The sequence below is a fragment of the Pecten maximus genome, chromosome 1, assembly GCF_902652985.1.
Source record: "Pecten maximus chromosome 1, xPecMax1.1, whole genome shotgun sequence".
Classification (NCBI taxonomy): domain Eukaryota; kingdom Metazoa; phylum Mollusca; class Bivalvia; order Pectinida; family Pectinidae; genus Pecten; species Pecten maximus.
Window position 1 is genome coordinate 44,390,316 of NC_047015.1, and position 21,119 is coordinate 44,411,434.

The window sequence follows — 21,119 nt, forward strand, 5'->3', positions numbered from 1 at the left end:
AGTCATCCCAGTCATTCCATGATCATGAGCTGGCTGCTGCTGTCAGGAATCCTGTATTTTGATTGGCTGAGGCCACAATTAAAAAATATGTTTTTACATTTCGTTTAAAAAAAAACTTGCAATCTGTATTTTTTTTCAACCACATGTATACACTGAGGTTTGAGGTTTTTTAAACTCTTGACGAGTACCGATATTGTCTGCAAGTGTGTTAGCGACCCAACCCGAACACATGTAATGGGGAACAAACAGGACATCAACAACAATCCCAGGCTTGGTTTTTTTCTAAAATATTATATGCTTAAGCGCAAATCGGCAGCAGGTGATAAGTTCTTTAAAGTATGTTTGTTAGCTAATGTTGTGTGACAAACTAACAAAAACCCTGATAAAAAAAACAAGATTTTAGAGTATCATGTTGATATACAACTTGGCAGGAAATTAATCACGACACAACCGATGAGGCAGATTTTTTCCAAATTTTTGTAAACCTTTTGTTTGTGTTCTTTGTGAAAAAACATTAACTTTTGGGTTCAATAAATAATCAAATCAAAAATAATCGAATCATGAGGTAATCAAGAATCAAACAGGGCTCGAAGTGGATATTTTTAACAGGTGGTCTATTTGGCTACCAAGTCATACAAGAGATCCCAGAGGGATCTTGGCGCCCACCATTGAATGATCTTTATAGGTTCCATGTCAGATTGATCTTTTCTCTACTTTTCCCTTCCTCTAAGTCTTACTAATCTGTGTAAATTCAGAAACAGCCCTCTAGTGCTTTTCAAACAACGGTAACCTATACATAAAATTTAAGATTTAGCGATAATGGCTGTCTGTTATTTTCGGATTGGTCCCAAAATGCAACACCAGGGACCAAGGGGAACCTACATATGAAATTTTTTTAAGAAAGATCCCTTCAGTACCTTCTGTAAAATAGCGATAACAAACTTCAATTGTCAAAATACAAGATGACTGCCTGTCGGGCAGGTTGTTTTCTGACTGGTCTCAAAATCCAATATGCATAACTAGGCACAGAGGGCAACCTACAACTGAAATTTCAGAAAGATCCCTTCAGCGATTTCTGATAAATAGCGATAACAAACTTCAATTGTCAAAATCTAAGATGGCTGCCTGTCGACCATGTTGTTTTCCGATAGGTCTCAAAATGTAATATGCATAACCAGGCACCAAGGGGAACCTATTTATGAAATTTGAGAAAGATCCTTTCACTACTTTCAGAGAAATAGCGATAACAAACTTCAATTGTCAAAATCCAAGATGGCTGCCTGTCGGCCATGTTGTTTTCCGATTGGTCTCAAAATGCAATATGCATACCTAGGCACCAAGGGGAACCCACATATGAAATTTGAGAAAGATCCCTTCAGTACTTTCTCAGAAATAGCGATAACAAACTTCAATTATCAAAATCCAAGATGGCTGCCTGTCGGCCATGTTGTTTTCCGATTGGTCTCAAAATGCAATATGCATAACTAGGCACCAAGGGGAATCTACATATGAAGTTTGAGAAAGATCCCTTCAGTACTTTCTCAGAAATAGCGATAACAAACTTCAATTATCAAAATCCAAGATGGCTGCCTGTCGGCCATGTTGTTTTCCGATTGGTCTCAAAATGCAATATGCATAACCAAGTACCAAGGGGAGCATACATATGAAATCTGAGAAAGATCCCTTCAGTACTTTCTCAGAAATAGTGATAACAAACTTCAATTATCAAAATCCAAGATGGCTGCCTGTCGGCCATGTTGTTTTCCGATTGGTCTCAAAATGCAATATGCATAACAAGCACCAAGGGGAATCTACATATGAAGTTTGAGAAAGATCCCTTCAGTACTTTCTCAGAAATAGCGATAACAAACTTCAATTATCAAAATCCAAGATGGCTGCCTGTCGGCCATGTTGTTTTCCGATTGGTCTCAAAATGCAATATGCATAACTAAGTACCAAGGGGAGCATACATATGAAATCTGAGAAAGATCCCTTCAGTACTTTCTCAGAAATAGTGATAACAAACTTCAATTATCAAAATCCAAGATGGCTGCCTGTCGGCCATGTTGTTTTCCGATCGGTCTCAAAATGCAATATGCATAACCAGGCACCAAGTGGAACCTACATATGAAATTTGAGAAAGATCCCTTCAGTACTTTCTCAGAAATAGCGATAACAAACTTCAATTATCAAAATCCAAGATGGCTGCCTGTCGGCCATGTTGTTTTCTGATTGGTCTCAAAATGTAATATGCATAACTAGGCACCAAGGGGAGCCTACAAATGAAATTTGAGAAAGATCCCTTCTGTCCTTTCTAAGAAATAGCGATAACAAACTTCAATTGTCAAAATCCAAGATGGCTGCCTGTCGGCCATGTTGTTATCCGATTGGTCTCAAAATGCAATATGCATAACTAGGGACCAAGGGGAACCCACATATGAAATTTGAGAAAGATCCCTTCAGTACTTTCGGAGGATTAGCGATAACAAGAATTGTTTACGGACGGACGGACGGACGGAGGGACGGACGGACGGACGACGGACCACGGACGCAGGGCGATTTGAATAGCCCACCATCTGATGATGGTGGGCTAAAAATCTAGGCGCCAATTGGAAAAGTTAGTCGCCTGGCCAAGTTGTCTTACATTAAAAAAAAAAAAGTCTTTTAATTCTTTAGTTCAGTATAACATCTCTCTGTAACTTTTCAATTATGAACGTCATTTTAGAATTGACTGCAACCTTTGAAAATTTAACCATCGCAAATTTACACAATGTTTTAGTGGCCATGCAGGCGCCATATAGGTCAATAAATGGTTGCCAATGGCTAATTTAAGGCACCATGGACACTAAAATGGGCGCCACTTTGAGCCTTGTCAAATCTAATTAATGATCCATACCTGAATCATTCAGCCCTAGTATTAAATCATAATCTTTATGTGATTGGTCGAGCGAGAACATATAACAGCTGTCAGTCAATCAAATGTATCATATAGTACAGCTTTCGACTTTCGCAGAAATCGGAAATTTATTCTAATATGCAGAAACGAATTGAATCGAAATACAGACATAATGAATCGAGAATCGAATCAATGTCAATGAATCCCGATGAATTGATTTACTATTTAATACTGAAATATGTAAGTATTAAGTAAATATTGAACAATCAAAGAAATAAACAGTTATTTTGACGTTTGATTCCTTGAAATTGTATATCTATTTATCAGCAATTACATGGATTTATCTTTGTCGAGCCACACATTCCGCACACATATGATCTCACTTGAGCAAATTGTCTTATTCAAGTGCAAAACAATGTATAATGGCTCAATTAACACCAAACAAAACTTGAAATGATATATCAGTACTTAGTTAATTCATAATTCTAAATAGATCACCTTATAAATCCAGAGTTTTAATTCACAATTCTAAATAAGCCAGCTTATAAATCCAGAGTTTTAATTCACAATTCTAAATAAGCCAGCTTATAAATCCAGAGTTTTAATTCACAATTCTAAATAAGCCAGCTTATGAATCCAGAGTTTTAATTCACAATTCTAAATAAGCCAGCTTATAAATCCAGAGTTTTAATTCACAATTCTAAATAAGCCAGCTTATAAATCCAGAGTTTTAATTCACAATTCTAAATAAGCCAGCTTATAAATCCAGAGTTTTAATTCACAATTCTAAATAAGCCAGCTTATAAATCCAGAGTTTTGACAGAAACTGACAATGGCCATATAAACTATGACCCGATTGTGATGAATTCATCGTCTGCACTTGTAAAATTTTTCCTTTCGAAGTAATGATGAAAATGGTGTTGTGATGTGTTACATAACCTGGTACTCACCATGCCAGTCAAGCTCGTTATAATTGGGCCTAATTATATAATTAGCTTTATATATATTGGGCACAGATACCACAAAAGATCATACCAGTGTGTAAGCTGACTAGGCCTAACGTGGTGTAATATTTACAACCTTTCAATCCAATGTATCAGATATGACCGGTGATTACAACAAAAAGTTTTAATGTTAGCTTTGATAAGTTACAGATTTCTATCCTCTTATGCTGGAGTATTCAGCTACGGTAAAGTTCTTTTTTTCTTCTTCATAAAATGAACTTTAAAAACATACCTGCACACTATACACGAGTGCACACTTTATGCGCAAATTTACAGTAAGCTTGGGGAAGATAACAGAGCAAATTGTCACTAGCTATAGCAATAACTTTATTGGTTGTGTTAGATAACCTAATACATGTTAGTTTTCACTGCACATTTGAAATATATATGCTCACTTCCAACATTCATTTAAAACAGACCTGTGCAAATATATATATATAAATCTAAAATATAAATTACTTTTAAAATAGAAAATGAAGTATGATAAAATTGAATGAAAACAAAATTCTAGCATACGTAATGATCGAGGGGGGGTTGTATTTTCTTTTCCAGATATTTTATCTAGATTTAAAATATTCAATTAGAACTCCACTCACCTTTTTAAGACAGCAGAATGCTCGATTAGAGAAAAGAGTAGACACAAATTCCTTGTCCACATCATGATAAAACCGTGTTTCTAGTATCCTTCCAATGAACAAGGCATTACGATAATGCATCCAGGCCACATCATAGTGACTTTCTTTAAATACGGTGTTTCCCTCATCTTTCAAATCCTGCATTAACATCAACAGGGTTTGCTGAAAAGAAAAAATACATATCAAATAGTTTTTCTACGGGTTAAATAGAAAATGTTTCAATTTGCCCAGACCTAGCTATCTGACAGCTAGAATCAAACAAGTATCTGTTACATATATATCTACATTAACAATATCAAATGTCTGCCATTTGTAATGAATACCTTTAATTTCATAATCTATCAATTAAAGTTTTTTAACATGAAGTAATTTCACATCATTATAATTATGTGGACTATTGATCCAGAGCCTGCATAACCAAATCTGGTAACACAACAAAAAAACGTACAAATCCATTGGGAGTGGTTTGGATTCATATGTACTGTGAATCATAAATGAAATACACACCTTGCTAACTTTTGGCTCCTGGTCAGCACTAAAATCAGAATGAAGAACAACAATTAATCTCAATGCTGAAAATTAAATTTAAAGTATATTTGATTTTATATAATTACACAGCAGCATATCAACATCTTTGGTCAGAAAACTAATGTTCGCCCATTCTGAAAGACAGCTGTAAAGCTAGATCTTGAAAGTACTAGTTGCTTTGACAAATTACTTATTGGTAAAAATGTATAGTCCAAACAGGAAACATTCTAAACTTGAAGGTATCTCTCCAAATTGAAGATTTTAAATCTGTTATGGGTAGTGTATAGATAGTTTTGGTCCCATGCCAGGTACTAGACATTTAAATGTGTACTTAAGTACTTAAAATATATTCATGACTCTTGATCTATAGACTTTTATGACATAAATGCATCTTTGTCAATAGAATTTGTGATCATGCAGCTACTAGTCATAACTGATAAACTAATTTGTATCACTCAACAACTACAACATTTAAAACAATTAGATGGAGACTATCAATGATTTGAATGAGTTTAATAGTCTTATTATTATATATGGGCTCTCTTTACAACATATATAAGGAGAGATGTGTGGTACTAATCTCTCAGCTTTGTGATTGTCAGGTTTATGAGACTGTATCCACTTTGGTTTTTGTGTTTAACATCCTCACAACAGTCAAGGCCTTATGCTGACAGGTCAGGAAGACACCAATCAAAGAGAAACCACAGAAAACAAGAGCAGATATACGGCAATCTGAATGACAACAATTAGACTGATCTTGTTAAGATATTTTCTTAGAGTGCAAACTGGGAGAAGATACTGGAATACTGAAAGGGGACCCTTGGATTGAACTTCCATTTCGATGATGAGTATATCAACATGATCAAGACTACTCTTGATGTCACATATTCAACCAAGAAATCCCATCATAATTATCTACACTACTTACACTAGCAAGTTCCAGTATTGTCCTATTCGCTCTTTCCTCTCCTCCCTCATCCGCATCTCTTCAAAATCTCGCGGGACATCGCTGGTATACACCCCATCTGACCAGGGTAGATCCATGACTATGGATCAAAACCCTCTCCTTACAGAAGAAAGATATTCAAATATTACATTTTGCTCTATGGTATTATACATGAATTTGTAATTAAAGTATAATGGAATGAAATTAAAAAAACATTACTTCAATATTGTATGGATCTATATCTAATTTGTATAGTCAAAGGCACATAGCTAGTAAACAATAATATTTGTAACTTAAACCGTGGGTACAACAGTGCAGGTAATTACCCATCTAAGTGCTGAGTCATGTGCCCATTCAACAATATCAATGTTACCATTGAAAACTATTAAGACATTTAGGTTATTTCAGGGCAATGCCAACTTTTTTTTTTTCAACAAATTTTATTATACAAGATGTTATAGTACAAAGGGATTTGACAACAGGCTTTGCCTATATCAGTCTTCTCCCTCATAAATGACATTTTGATAAAATAATATTGATAGAATTTTTCTTGACAAATTGAACAATAGAACTATATAATTAGGGTTATTTGTAACACTTGCACATACACTCATACACACATCATTGTAATAATTTAAGTAGTCATTCATAGTTTAATGGAATAATTTATAGTTAAAAAGTATCGAAAGTTCAGGAAATATTTTCATTTATATACATTATATATAGATATAAAATAGATAATTATACAAAGCAATGTAAAGCAAAAGCGCTTCACCTACCTGACGGTGAGAAAGAAGAGTATTTTATTGAACAATTATAATGATATACATACATATCAATGAAATATTATATAATTAATTGATTCAAAAAGAAATAAAAGAGAATTAAAACCTTCTCGAATTAGTTATAATTCTTTCTACATTACTTAATACAAATTTATTAAGATCAAGTGAAAGTTTATAGTTACCACATGTTAATAAGTTAATATTTATAAAACCAACTTGTATAATATGTCAACTTAAAAGAGTTCTAGTTTTTATAGTATCATTGCACTTAAATGCCATGTCACAAGCATCTCTCTTGGTTATATTTCCCTGTTCATCCCTTTCTTTGCTGGGCATCAAGCAGAGATCATCTACTATCATTTCAACGACTTTGGTATAAGACATTTGACTGACCAGCAGGCTTTTTAGGTTAAGAGGCAAGTAGTAACATATATATCTTATAATTAGAAGTGATCAAGTTGACAGCCTCGCTTTTGTCATTTTTTGCAGGCGAGACAAAAAACATTACATGACAACTCTTTGCCAGTTGCATAATGCAAATATCTCCCCTGTATCTATCTGCAGCATAATGTTGCTGAATTTTACAATTTCTGATTGAAATTTAAACTCATATGCTTCAGACAAATATATAGTAACTGTATCTTTCGATCACATGACAGAGTTGAAAACAAGGGGACTTGGTGTACCCTGTTACTTCATGAAAATAACCCAATGTAGTCAGAAATTTAAATCTTGATTTCATGTCTTTGGTGTATGTTTGTTGGGGGAGTGTATATACATAATGCTAGTCTGAACAGACCATATGCATGTAACAAGACGGTGAAAATAACTAGAATATCTCTTTCAACCACAAGACACGGGCAATCTAGGGGTAATGCTAGAGGGTACGTGTAGAAAACCCTTACTAGCTTGCTTATATTCTAACGGTTACATGAGATTTTACAATGACTGATCACGATCGCGAAACGAGGTAAACAGTGTGGACAAGTCGATTTCCATACGGCTATAACCAAAATACTGAAAACAATAAAAACTTAATATCGACAAATATACGTGACATATCTACATTAAATATAACAACATAAAACAATTATGCATTTTACATAATCTACAAGAAAACAGTAGCAACTAGCATTGCAATGCGATGTGTGCTCCGACCGTTTCCGTGTCAATGACGCACGGCAACCATCTTATGTTTCGGTTTCAGAATAACGGTCATTTCGTGCCAACTATGACACTGCATATAACAAATCCTTTACCTATCAACAACGTTGTATTTGTCTCTTTCGCATGCTGGACAGTTGGTAATTCCCCTACAAGTAGAAATGTAAACTTTTACACATTGATCCGTCTCGATATTTCGGCAAAGTTTATACAAATTTCGAAACATACAGGTTTGTAAAAAAATACATATATTTTGATAATAATCATTCAAATACCACTTTAGTTGAATTGAAAACTCGTTTTACTATATTATATAAATTATTTGATACATCTATTAGTACCTAACAAAAGATTCGTAGCAAAAATTCTCCGATTTTTGTTTTGTTTTATTTGCATTCCATATTTTATATCAACCATCAACTCCCGCGAAGTCAACGCTTGGTGGATTTTGATTGGTTATTTGCACACGAAGCGCAACCTTGCTTTTTCTGTAACAGAGACGAGCAATTTAAAAAATAAAGTATGACATGTGCTTACTTGTTTTCCGGAATTAACAATAATGTTATCATTACAGCATCGCATGTGTATTTATACGAACACACCTTGTTACAAATATGGGCATTATTTAAACCAGAGACGCATAGTAATTAACACAAATCGGAGACGTACTGAGTATATTATAACGCACATTTTCGTTTTTGCTTGAAAAAATAGATCTAGCATAGGAAAAGAAAGCTCCTTAATTTCAGTAGGGAAACATGGACATCAGCAAACGTATAGTTTTGACCAGATGTATGGACGTATATTTTTTATAGATCGAGGGGCAGCAGCTAGTGGTAAAATCAGGAACATAAAAGTGTGACATGTACGTCCCTGGTAAAATATAGCTATATAACATACACCATGTTCCTTATAATTATTGCGTGATTCACCTAAGAGTTATACTTTAATCTTCAGTATAATTAACATACTTTATATAACGTCACATGACTACAAAAATAGAACAGCCCAGACCTGACCTTTTCCCCACATTTATCATGCACCATATATGACACATTCCATTTAAAGCACATATATATATGCACGCGCTCTATTTAACAGTGCTGAGATAATGATAATTTTGATATCTAATTAAAAAAATATGAATATAGTATGATAATTGTGGGTATTTGTATGGATAACGTAATAATGTTGTCACCTAACGGTTATACTTCATTCATTGTCTGGGATCAACAAAATATTACACGAAAGTTACTTATATCTAATAAACAACTTACATGTCTTATATATAGTATTTGCATATGTATACTATGATAATATACATGTACAATATTGTTAAATCTTTAGACTTATCTGTCCCTAATAGGCTATTTGGCATATCTATTATCTATCGAATATTATCTATCGCACAGGGACTCAATCCCCAGTCCACAGCCCATATATATACATATGTATGGCACTGTGAGATAATATGAACCTTCGTGCCAAGTCCCTGTGGTGAATCAAGTAATCTAGGACTCCGTATTTTTATAAAAACACACACTGAGAGAGCACAGACAAAAAAGGATAAAACAACAAACGAAGCGTATTTAATTTAGACATTTAAAATTAGCAACAGCCGTTAAAATATCGACATTGCAAGTACACAGATCGAGAATGTGTATGTGGAGAGAGAATATCAATAATGCAATGTAATATTTCTGCAGAAAGATGTATAAGACATTAAAACAAAACTATCCGGGTCTTAAGTTTTCAAACAAAGTTTCTTTTTGCCTTGAACATCTGTAATCAAATCAATAGAAGACATGACGTGTGAGTACATTTAATATCCTTACACAGCGGTCTGGACAGTAACAGTCAGTTTTACAAATCAACACTATAATATTCAGATGCATCTGCGTAATGTATTTTATAAACATTTTTTTCCCTTCTAATTCTACATACATAAGTTGTTATACAGACCATAGGGTTGGAGAAGTATGACAATCTCCCAGAGGACAGCTACATATGTGCAACACAAATGACGAAGGAAGACAACTTTTTGACTCGTGCCCTGACCGGGCCTCGAACTCACGATCTACGGCACCCAATCGCCTAGCCAGAAATACCCGCATCTTATACCGCTGCGCCACCCTGACATGATCATCGTGGAAGTCGTCTCTAAGATGATATGAATACCTGGATCGCAATGTATTTACATACATGGATACGAATTGTACACACATATATATATAGATATCTCAGTTTTCTAAATAGGGAATCGAGTATAGCTGGACTGATTCGGCTAGACCAGAAACCATGCGGAAACGAATAAGAATATAACATTTTAGAAATTTCCCTTAACTTATTCATCAAAGATCTATTTTCAAATTTTTATTATCCAATGCAAAAAAAAAAAAAAAAAAAACTCTTACCACCCTCCAAAATTTTGATTTTCTCTCTTAATCTTTTGAACTTAAGTGAAAAAAATGCATCCCGAAGAGAATCTATGGTACTTGCCTTTTTAACTTTGGGTGTTATTATTATTTTTAGGACGCTGGTGTTTTGTTTTTTGTTTTTGTTTTTGTTTTGTTTTTTTGGGTTTTTTTTTTTTTTTTGTTTTTTTATTTCCATTTGTTGGTGACGCAGTCCTTGAAAATGGGAGATCATATGTGACTACAAAATTAAGATTCGATCAGATAATAACTTCCCAAAGCTTTTTGGTAGGTCCATCTGGCCGCCGATATTTCTGTCATCTCTTAAATGTGTTATTATTCAACAACGTAATTGGAATTTTTTTTATCTGTATGCGGTCGATTGCTAAAATGTTACAGAGCTATCATATGTATGGCTTCGCATGATGTTACAATGACATACATGTAGCTGTACAAGTTGAGAAAATAAAAATTTTATGTAAATAGCAGCCTACATTTGGAGTTACCTCCCTTCACACACAAGATAATTTTTGTGATGCAGATTTTATATCCTATGGTGGTGAATATGATATAATATTGATCGTAAAAATTGATGAAATATCACATATCCAAAAACATATCAGTCTGTTAAATATAAAAGTATCCTCTCTACACAAACCTATCTCAGAAATAATTTCGCTCTTGGTTTGCTGGCATTACATTAACGGGGTTAACAAACTCGCTATAGGTTAGCTGAAATTACCTTACGAGATTACCTAACTCGCTCCGGTTAAACTGAAATTACCTGGCGGGATTTCCTAGCTAACTCGCTCCAGGTTAGCAGTTATTACATAACGGGAATACCTAACTCGCTCCAGGTTACCTGGCATCAACAAAATGATATGTAAAGAATGCCAAAAATTTACTAAGACGGGATAAAATGCTGAAACACTATATTACTGATTATTTTGGATTTCTATTCAACATAAATTTAATTTACTGACACACAATAGTATAGGAACGGGTTGTGTTTGGTATCTTGATCTCATAAAGAAACATTCCATTTCATTGTGTAAAATATAAAGTTTGACGTGTTCGATTCTCGTTGATATGACTTGTGGTTCCATGTCATTCTAGTTCTCTGGAAATGTGACATTGCTTGACTAATGTCTGGTATGGACTTGTACTTACATGTCGAGGGTTGTGAATGAGACAGCAGGACCTTGAACTTTTGGCACGCCTGGTCCTGTCCTTGACCAAGGGTGTGAATATAACGTTTGTTAATAATTCGCCATTATCAGTAAAGACGTCTCTCACTTAACCGGCGTCAAAAATTCAAAAACAAAAAAACAAACAAAAAAACAAAAAACAAAAAAAACTATTAGTTATTATCAAAGTCTCTCACGTGTATGGTAGTTCCTTTAACTTCACAAGGTAACATAAGATTCGTATGTTTACACTGCTTTACTTATGGAGATAACGCGTACGATCAGGCCATGTGTATTTGACAAAGAGGTGGCACCACGCACTTTTTTAATCGCTGACCTATATTACAACAAAACACAGTTATGATGTACGATAGCAATGACCTGACAAGCGACCTGTATTCAAAATTTTGGAAGGCCACGAAAACGATAAACAAAGATTAACATATATGAAGAGAGGGGCATTATCCACATACTTTAATCATTTCCACGTGATTTGGGTATTGGGCAATTGTAAAGAATGTGAAAGATGTGTTCATATTGTGAACTGGTGCCACTAACCTTTTTACGGACGCCACTAACTTATTAACCGGTGTCACTAATCTACTAAACTGTGCCATTAACCATTTAACTGGCCCCACTAACCTAATAACTGATGTCACTAATCTACCAACCTGTGCCATTAACCATTTAACGGACGCCACTAACCTATTAACCTGTGTCACTAATCTACTAACCTGTGCCATTAACCATTTAACTGGCCCCATTAACCTATCAACCGGTGTCACTAGTCTACTAACATGTGTCATTAACCATTTAACTGGCGCCACTAACCTATTAACCGGTGTCACTTATCTACTAACCTGTGCCATTAACCATTTAACGGACGCCACTAACCTATTAACCTGTGTCACTAATCTACTAACCTGTGCCATTAACCATTTAACTGGCCCCATTTACCTATCAACCGGTGTCACTAATCTACTAACCTGTGTCATTAACCATTTAACTGGCCCCGTTAACCTATTAACCGGAGTCACTAATCTACTAACCTGTGCCATTAACCATTCAACGGACGCCACTAACCTATTAACCTGTGTCACTAATCTACTAACCTGTGCCATTAACCATTTAACTGGCCCCATTTACCTATCAACCGGTGTCACTAATCTACTAACCTGTGCCATTAACCATTCAATGGACGCCACTAACCTATTAACCTGTGTCACTTATCTACTAACCTGTGTCATTAACCATTTAACTGGCCCCATTTACCTATCAACCGGTGTCACTAATCTACTAACCTGTGTCATTAACCATTTAACTGGCCCCGTTAACCTATTAACCGGAGTCACTAATCTACTAACCTGTGCCATTAACCATTCAACGGACGCCACTAACCTATTAACCTGTGTCACTAATCTACTAACCTGTGCCATTAACCATTTAACTGGCCCCATTTACCTATCAACCGGTGTCACTAATCTACTAACCTGTGCCATTAACCATTCAATGGACGCCACTAACCTATTAACCTGTGTCACTAATCTACTAACCTGTGCCATTAACCATTCAATGGACGCCACTAACCTATTAACCGGTGTCACTTATCTACTAACCTGTGCCATTAACCATTTAACTGGCCCTATTAACCTATTAACGAGTGTCACCAATCTACTAACCTGTGCCATTAACCATTTAACTGGTCTCATTAACCTATTAACCGGTGTCACTAATCTACTCATTGCCGAGATAACAGAATTTTGTAGCGAAATTCCTTCCTGGATAGATATTTAACTCATTCCCCGCTTTGTCCCGATAAATCAGGTGGTCCCCGGACCTGCTATTGTTTGACGATTTCTCACCACAGTGGGTATTGATGGCTAACAAATGAAGGAATCAACAAATACATTAATACAATATCGATCTACTGCAAAAATCAATATGTCAACTGATCAGTGAAGAAAGACGATCGCCCCAGCCTCGATTTCGCCTCATTTAATTACATATCTGTCAACATAGTTCATGTCTGATGGAAACCAGTGCTTTGGGAATTCTGTGGAAAATATCATGATTCGGGGTCTGTTTTAACCATTTAAAATGGAACCGGATATCCACCGAGCACTGCCTCTCCAGTTGAGAACGGACCGTAGAAGATGGTTCTAGACAAACAACACGATTATTAATCAATGACCTACCCATGTTTTTCAATAGTTCGTGAAAATGGGCTTAACTGTCAAGCCCCTGTGTTTTTAACGTGAAAAACGGATGGATCCTAGTTGGGGTTTTCAGCAGAGCCTGTGTATGCGCACAATGTTATTATCATGTTTGTCGATCTGAAAATATACAACCTGTACGAATACTTTAAAATTTATTGTTATTTTAAGATACATTTCGACCATATTTCTTCTGAAGGCTTTTGCTAACGGATGTCGTTAAAACAATGCGATATAAGTGAGGATACTTCGATCAATAGAAAAGTAACACAATTTTACCTCTAATCCGTGCCAATAGTCACAAAATCTTCGTGTTAAAGTCAAAGCAATACATCGCGTCCCATAACGATGACTCGATTTCTTGTTCAATGGAGTCGTACCTGTTTCCCACATGTATCGAATCGGTAATATCAGCGACTGAATCGAGCCTCTAAAACATAAAGATGTTTGTGAGGAGATTCCAGAACATATGAATGCAGACGTAATTCAAATTTTTGAACAGTTTTCTACTTCACTATGACGTTTTTGTTTTACATAAAACCTATGTAAACTCTACAAAGACAAAGAAAAGCTTCACAATGAATTATAACCATATCGATTTTCAACATTACATTCACATGCTGTCATACATATTGCGTCTGATAAAGCTTGTCAAGTTGCAGGTTTCCAACCAACAGTTGTAAACACACACGTCGATGAAAAGATGCGAGGCGTGTACCTAAACACAAGTTACATACACACAGCTGTATTTCCCGAGTTACATTCGGCCCACCGACAAATCCTCTGAGGACGAACAGATGTAGGGGACATGTTTTATCCTCAATCGGTTCATTGTAAACATTACTCTTTTGATATTGTCAAGGCTCTATTCACCATTGTGTGGGGTCTTTGGTTCACTCATTCGATGGATTTTTCAATCGGAAATGGAATGAAAGCAAATCTATAGCCAATAGAGTATTAAAGATTAACGTATTTAAACACACGAAATGAACGTGCTCTCTTATCATTAATTAATGTTGTGGACACTGACTACTCTAATTGGGAACTTATGTATGATTTACATATTCCCAACTCAATTTTTAATCAATAATGATATTCAAATGTCCATGACCTCGTCAAAGTTTGTTCAAACCGCATTGACCTGACAGCAGAAAATGTTTGTTAGTGTTAGAGTCAGAAGACTATAATCATAAGATGGCGTCTGTAGAAACCGGAGTCTTAAGATGGCGTCTGTAGAAACCAAAGTCATAAGATGGCGTCTGCAGAGAATATAGTCATAAGATGACGTCTGCAGAAACCAAAGTCATAAGATGGCGTCTGAGGAGAATATAGTCATAAAATGGCGTGTGCAGAAACCAAAGTCATAAGATGGCGTGTGCAGAAACTAAAGTCATCAGATGACGTCTGCAGAAACCAAAGTCATAAGATGGCGTGTGCAGAAACCAAAGTCATAAGATGGCGTCTGAAGAAACCAAAGTCATAAGATGGCGTCTGCAGAGAATATAGTCATAAAATGGCGTGTGCAGAAACCAAAGTCATAAGATGGCGTCTGCAGAGAATATAGTCATAAGATGGCGTGTGCAGAAACCAAAGTCATAAGATGGCGTCTGCAGAAACCAAAGTCATAAGATGGCGTCTGCAGAGAATATAGTCATAAGATGACGTCTGCAGAAACCAAAGCCATAAGATGGCGTGTGCAAAAACCAAAGTCATAAGATGGCGTCTGAAGAAACCAAAGTCATACGATGGCGTCTGAGGAGAATATAGTCATACGATGGCGTGTGCAGAAACCAAAGTCATAAGATGGCGTCTGCAGAAACCAAAGTCATAAGATGGCGTCTGCAGAGAATATAGTCATAAGATGGCGTGTGCAGAAACCAAAGTCATAAGATGGCGTGTGCAGAAACCAAAGTCATAAGATGGCGTCTGCAGAGAATATAGTCATAAGATGACGTCTGCAGAAACCAAAGTCATAAGATGGCGTGTGCAGAAACCAAAGTCATAAGATGGCGTCTGAAGAAACCAAAGTCATAAGATGGCGTCTGAGGAGAATATAGTCATAAGATGGCGTGTGCAGAAACCAAAGTCATAAGATGGCGTGTGCAGAAACTAAAGTCATAAGATGGCGTCTGCAGAAACCACAGTCATAAGATGGCGTCTGCAGAAACCACAGTCATAAGATTTCGTCTGCAGAAACCAAAGTCAAAAGATGACGTCTGCAGAGACTCGGGGTGTAAGATGGCGTCTGCAGAAACCAAAGTTATAAGATGGCGTCTGCAGAAACCAAAGTCATAAGATGGCGTCTACAGAAACCAAAGTCAAAAGATGACGTCTGCAGAGACGCGGGTCGTAAGATGGCGTCTGCAGACATCAAAGGCACAAAGTTTTGACATATATTCCCTTACCGTACATTCGTTTCATGAAGACTATACATATAAACGTATTAATAGACAACATACAACGGAGACTACACCATTAGTTTGTCTGTAGGGCATGTTGGCAAGTGTTACAGAAAAGGCTTCATCCCGAGACAGAAATATAAGTTCAGAATCTGGAGATTTTCCCGGGACGTTTTGATAGTTATGACGGATGTTTTATCGGTTGCGAAAGATTTAACTTTATAGATCCTCTACTTTCCAAAATTATCAGAATTAAGAATTATTTATAAGATTATACTCCCTCAACTTCTTGCACTTTTCCCTCAACTTCTTGCACTTTTCCCACTTCACATTCCGTCTCAATCTTCCTCACAGACTCTCTCCGTACACATTCTGCCTCAATCTTCCTTGCAGACTCTCTCCCCTACACATTCTGTCTCAATCTTCCTCACAGACTCTCTCCCCTACACATTCTGTCCCAATCTTCCTCGCAGACTTTCTCCCTACACATTCCGTCTCAATCTTCCTCACAGACTCTCTCCGTACACATTCTGCCTCAATCTTCCTTGCAGACTCTCTCCCTACACATTCCGTCTCAATCTTCCTCGCAGACTCTCTCCCTACACATTCCGTCTCAATCTTCCTCACAGACTCTCTCCGTACACATTCTGCCTCAATCTTCCTTGCAGACTCTCTCCCTACACATTCCGTCTCAATCTTCCTCACAGACTTTCTCCCCTACACATTCCGTCTCAATCTTCCTCACAGACTCTCTCCCCTACACATTCCGTCTCAATCTTCCTCACAGACTCTCTCCCCTACACATTCTGTCTCAATCTTCCTCACAGACTCTCTCCCTACACATTCCGTCTCAATCTTCCTCACAGACTCTCTCCCCTACACATTCCGTCTCAATCTTCCTCACAGACTCTCTCCCCTACACATTCTGTCTCAATCTTCCTCACAGGCTCTCTCCCCTACACATTCCGTCTCAATCTTCCTCACAGACTCTCTCCCCTACACATTCCGTCTCAATCTTCCTCACAGACTCTCTCCCCTACACATTCTGTCTCAATCTTCCTCACAGACTCTCTCCCCTACACATTCCGTCTCAATCTTCCTCACAGACTCTCTCCCCTACACATTCCGTCTCAATCTTCCTCACAGACTCTCTCCCCTACACATTCTGTCGCAATCTTCCTCACAGACTTTCTCCCCTACACATTCCGTCTCAATCTTCCTCGCAGACTCTCTACCCTACACATTCCGTCTCAATCTTCCTCACAGACTCTCTCCCTACACATTCCGTCTCAATCTTCCTCACAGACTCTCTCCCTACACATTCCGTCTCAATCTTCCTCACAGACTCTCTCCCCTACACATTCCGTCTCAATCTTCCTCACAGACTCTCTCCCCTACACATTCGTCTCAATCTTCCTCACAGACTCTCTCCCCTACACATTCCGTCTCAATCTTCTCGCACAGACTCTCTCCCCTACACATTCCGTTCTCAACTCTTCCTCACAGCACTTTCCTCCACCTACACATTCTTGTGCTCCATCTTCCTCGCCAGGACTCTCTCCCCTACACATTCCGTCTCAATCTTCCTCGCAGACTCTCTCCCCTACACATTCCGTCTCAATCTTCCTCGCAGACTCTCTCCCCTACACATCCTCCTAACCTTTTCCCGTACTCCTCCATCTCCACATGCTCTTAGTTTTACATCACCACGTATTTATACAAATTACATATTCTAGTTATCAGAACCAAGTTCTAAAACAAGGTATTTTTTTGGGGGCGGGGGGGGGGGGGGGGGGGGGGGGGGGTGGGGGGGGGGGGGGGGGGGGGGGGGGGTGGGGGGGGGGGGGGGGGGGCCATTGAAATAGTTTTCAAATGCTTTCAAATAATGAAATATTATTTTGAAATAAACAGAATTTTGTTCATTTTCACCTAATTTAAGATAAGATGCTCGTTTACAAAAACAAAACAAAAACAAGAAAAACAACAACAACAAAAAAAAAAGACTTGATATACCTTGTATTTAATATTAAACGAATATAAAATCTTCTTTGGCTATATAGTTAACAGTATTTTATTTTCTTCCCTATTCTTTAGGAATAAACCTGATGACAAATCAGTGTATTAGTGTACAGAATTACAGCTGTACCGAATGACGCTCCATAAACAACAAGCTCTCGTTACTGTCAACGGTCTATAGATACACACACAAAATAATTTTTCTTGATCTTTCCAGTTAAATTTCAAAATTTCAGAGTAAGAAATTAATGTTTTATAACGAAAATATGTTAACATTTTATCTATCTGATGGTAAAAGGAATTTGTTTATTGTGGCGCGTTGATTTTTACCTTTACCAAAATCACATGCTGTTATTGGCACCTATGGGCCGAAAGGCCTTGGCACTAAATTAACTGAACCAAAAATAGACTGCTTCAAACGACATACAAATGGTTTTTTTCTTTTATAAGACCACTTCTTGGGTATGGTGATATTGTCTAGTGAAACATACCGAAAGAATGAAACAAAACAAAAAACAAAAACAGACAGACAAGAAACCCTAGAAAGTCTTTATATTGAAGCCGCTCACACAGTGACTGAAGTAACAAAGTTAACAAGCATTGATAAATTGTCTCATGAAGCAGGATAGACCAGTTTATTTGGTCGTAGACAAAACAAAAAAGTTATTCAATTTCAGAAAATATTCTTTCAATATACACCTTCATACTTATCTAATCTGATTCCTAGCACTGTCTCGTATAAAACAAGGAACTCGGATCACACATTCATTAATCCGATTCTAAGTAAGACTGCCTTTTATAAGCATTCTTACCCTCCACCCCAGACCAAAGGAACATACCTCCATCTGATGTTAGATCAAACCCATCTATTTCTCTTCTTAAATGACACACTGATAAACGAAATTGACGAGGAATATCATTATTTATTACAATTTTGGAACCTTAAGGCCAGGTTTCAAAGCGGCATAAGAAACAAATAAGATAGCGTGTATGCGCTATGGGTAGCCTATAGCCTATACAGTCCTACGTTTACACATAGGCATTTAAGTTCAAACATGTATATACGCAAGAATATAGTGCCCATTTTGTGCCAAACATGAAAAAGTGGGGTATTTTTTTGTTAAAATGCTACAATATCATTTCTTCATTTCTTTTGAGAAAACTAAATATGAACATGTTGATAATATCATGTCAGATATCATATATGTAAAGCAAGAAATTACATTCTTTAATAAATTAGGAACAGGAGATAAAATTGATCGATCTGAGTAAAATCATGCTCTTTTTTGTATTCCTATTGCAGTCAATTCGTAATGATATGCAAGAAAACATCTTTAAACAGTACAAAATAATTTGCCAAAAATAGTAATTAGGAGTTTTGTGCAAAGTACTTAAAATTGATTGACAATATTGCTATGTTGCTTTTAAAAGAAAAACGAGCATAGGGGGAAATCTGTTTTGCATTGAAATATTGTAAAGTGAACTGGAATAAAATGTTTATACTTGGTTTTATTAGTACACAGGGATTGACATCTAAACTAATTACCCACTAAAATGAAATTTTCACTTTTAAAATGGCCGTCATTTCCCCTGATAACCACAAATATTAAATGTTCTTACAACTGCTGAATCAATTTTCTGACAAGAACGCTACATGATAGATTTATGTTGATTTACACATTAAACCACATAATCTGGAATCCAATATAGGCCAGGCCAGTGTTGGTCTACGTCGTAGTTCTAATTGGTCAAGTCGACCATACCTAATACATGAAAGATGGCGGTTGGTAGCGTAATATGCATTACTTGAGGTTTGTCATAAACCTTCTGACTTTTGGATGCAAAGGCTTACTGGTTTCCAAGTGCCTGTAGAAATAGTATAGGATACTTGATACATGGTCCCATGATTCTCTGTCCAGTAGGACACTTGCAATATTAATCTTTTACGGGATTGACGGTGTCGGAGCGGCCATGCTGGATCCAAACATTGTAGTTTTCACTGCACCTATGCCTCGAGTGCATCCGATGTTGTGCAATGTCCCGTGAGTGCCGATAGATCCAGATCTCGTAGTCACCATATTCTCTGAGGTGCTCACTGATGTAGCCAGCTGACAGTGACGTTTGGTATGTGCAACAGAATATTGTCCAAAGTTATTCCATGTCTAACTTTGGGAATTCACAATTATCCTCAATTGCATCTAGTTTGACAAATAGTTCCTTGGCCTTTGTGGTAAGAACTTGCTCATCTTTCCAATACTGAGCTAAGGTGTTGTGAATACTAAGGAGTGTTTTCATTTTTTCAGCCAGCCAGCCCCTATCCTTTGCGCCGCGCTCTGGTGTTCTAACATATATGGGCCCTCGGATTCCATTGAGACAGACTATTCAAAAGAATGTCTCGATGGCATCAATGAAATATTTGGAGTCAAGTTGTGTTTTGAAAAACAGCCATTGCTAGAATCGTCCGTGATATGACCCCACTATCCACCTGGATTTAGTTATGGTTCTATCAATTTTAGCTCGTAGGTCGTCATGTTGAGTCTCCCACGGTTTTAGATAAGACGGCATCTTTGTTGTCAAATCACGTTATTCCAAATATGAAAAAAAACATGCTTAAACCCTTGTTCAACAACGAGCTTGTCATCTTTCTCCAACCTGTAGAGACTATCAATGACGGCTTTTGTAATCTTCACATCATTATTGCTTCTAGGAAAAGGTCCTACTGTGTCCAGAATGTAACCATCAGGTAAGGCCATGCTCTATTTCCGCTTTTACTGGCCACAGTGGGAGATTCTCTGGAGCTTTTGTGTACATTTTGCGTGGGAAGACTGGCCATACAATAGATCCTCTACGGATAATAATGGGATGTTCCGCCACGTATCAACACCAACGTTTTGATCTTCAGGTTGCGACTTTCGTTTCTGATAATTCATTA

General features: G+C 36.9%; 1 protein-coding gene across 1 annotated transcript in view; it reads right to left on the bottom strand.

The window, feature by feature from the left end:
* LOC117344732 (helicase with zinc finger domain 2-like) overlaps positions 1-8,156 on the bottom strand; it is a 50,868-nt gene extending 42,712 nt beyond the window's left edge. Inside the window, 4 exon segments of the mRNA XM_033907591.1 lie at positions 4,497-4,697; positions 5,043-5,070; positions 5,992-6,129; positions 8,054-8,156. Coding sequence (XP_033763482.1) covers positions 4,497-4,697; positions 5,043-5,070; positions 5,992-6,107 — 345 coding nt within the window. The 5' untranslated portion in view covers positions 6,108-6,129; positions 8,054-8,156.
* Between the last annotated feature and the right edge of the window lie 12,963 nt (positions 8,157-21,119).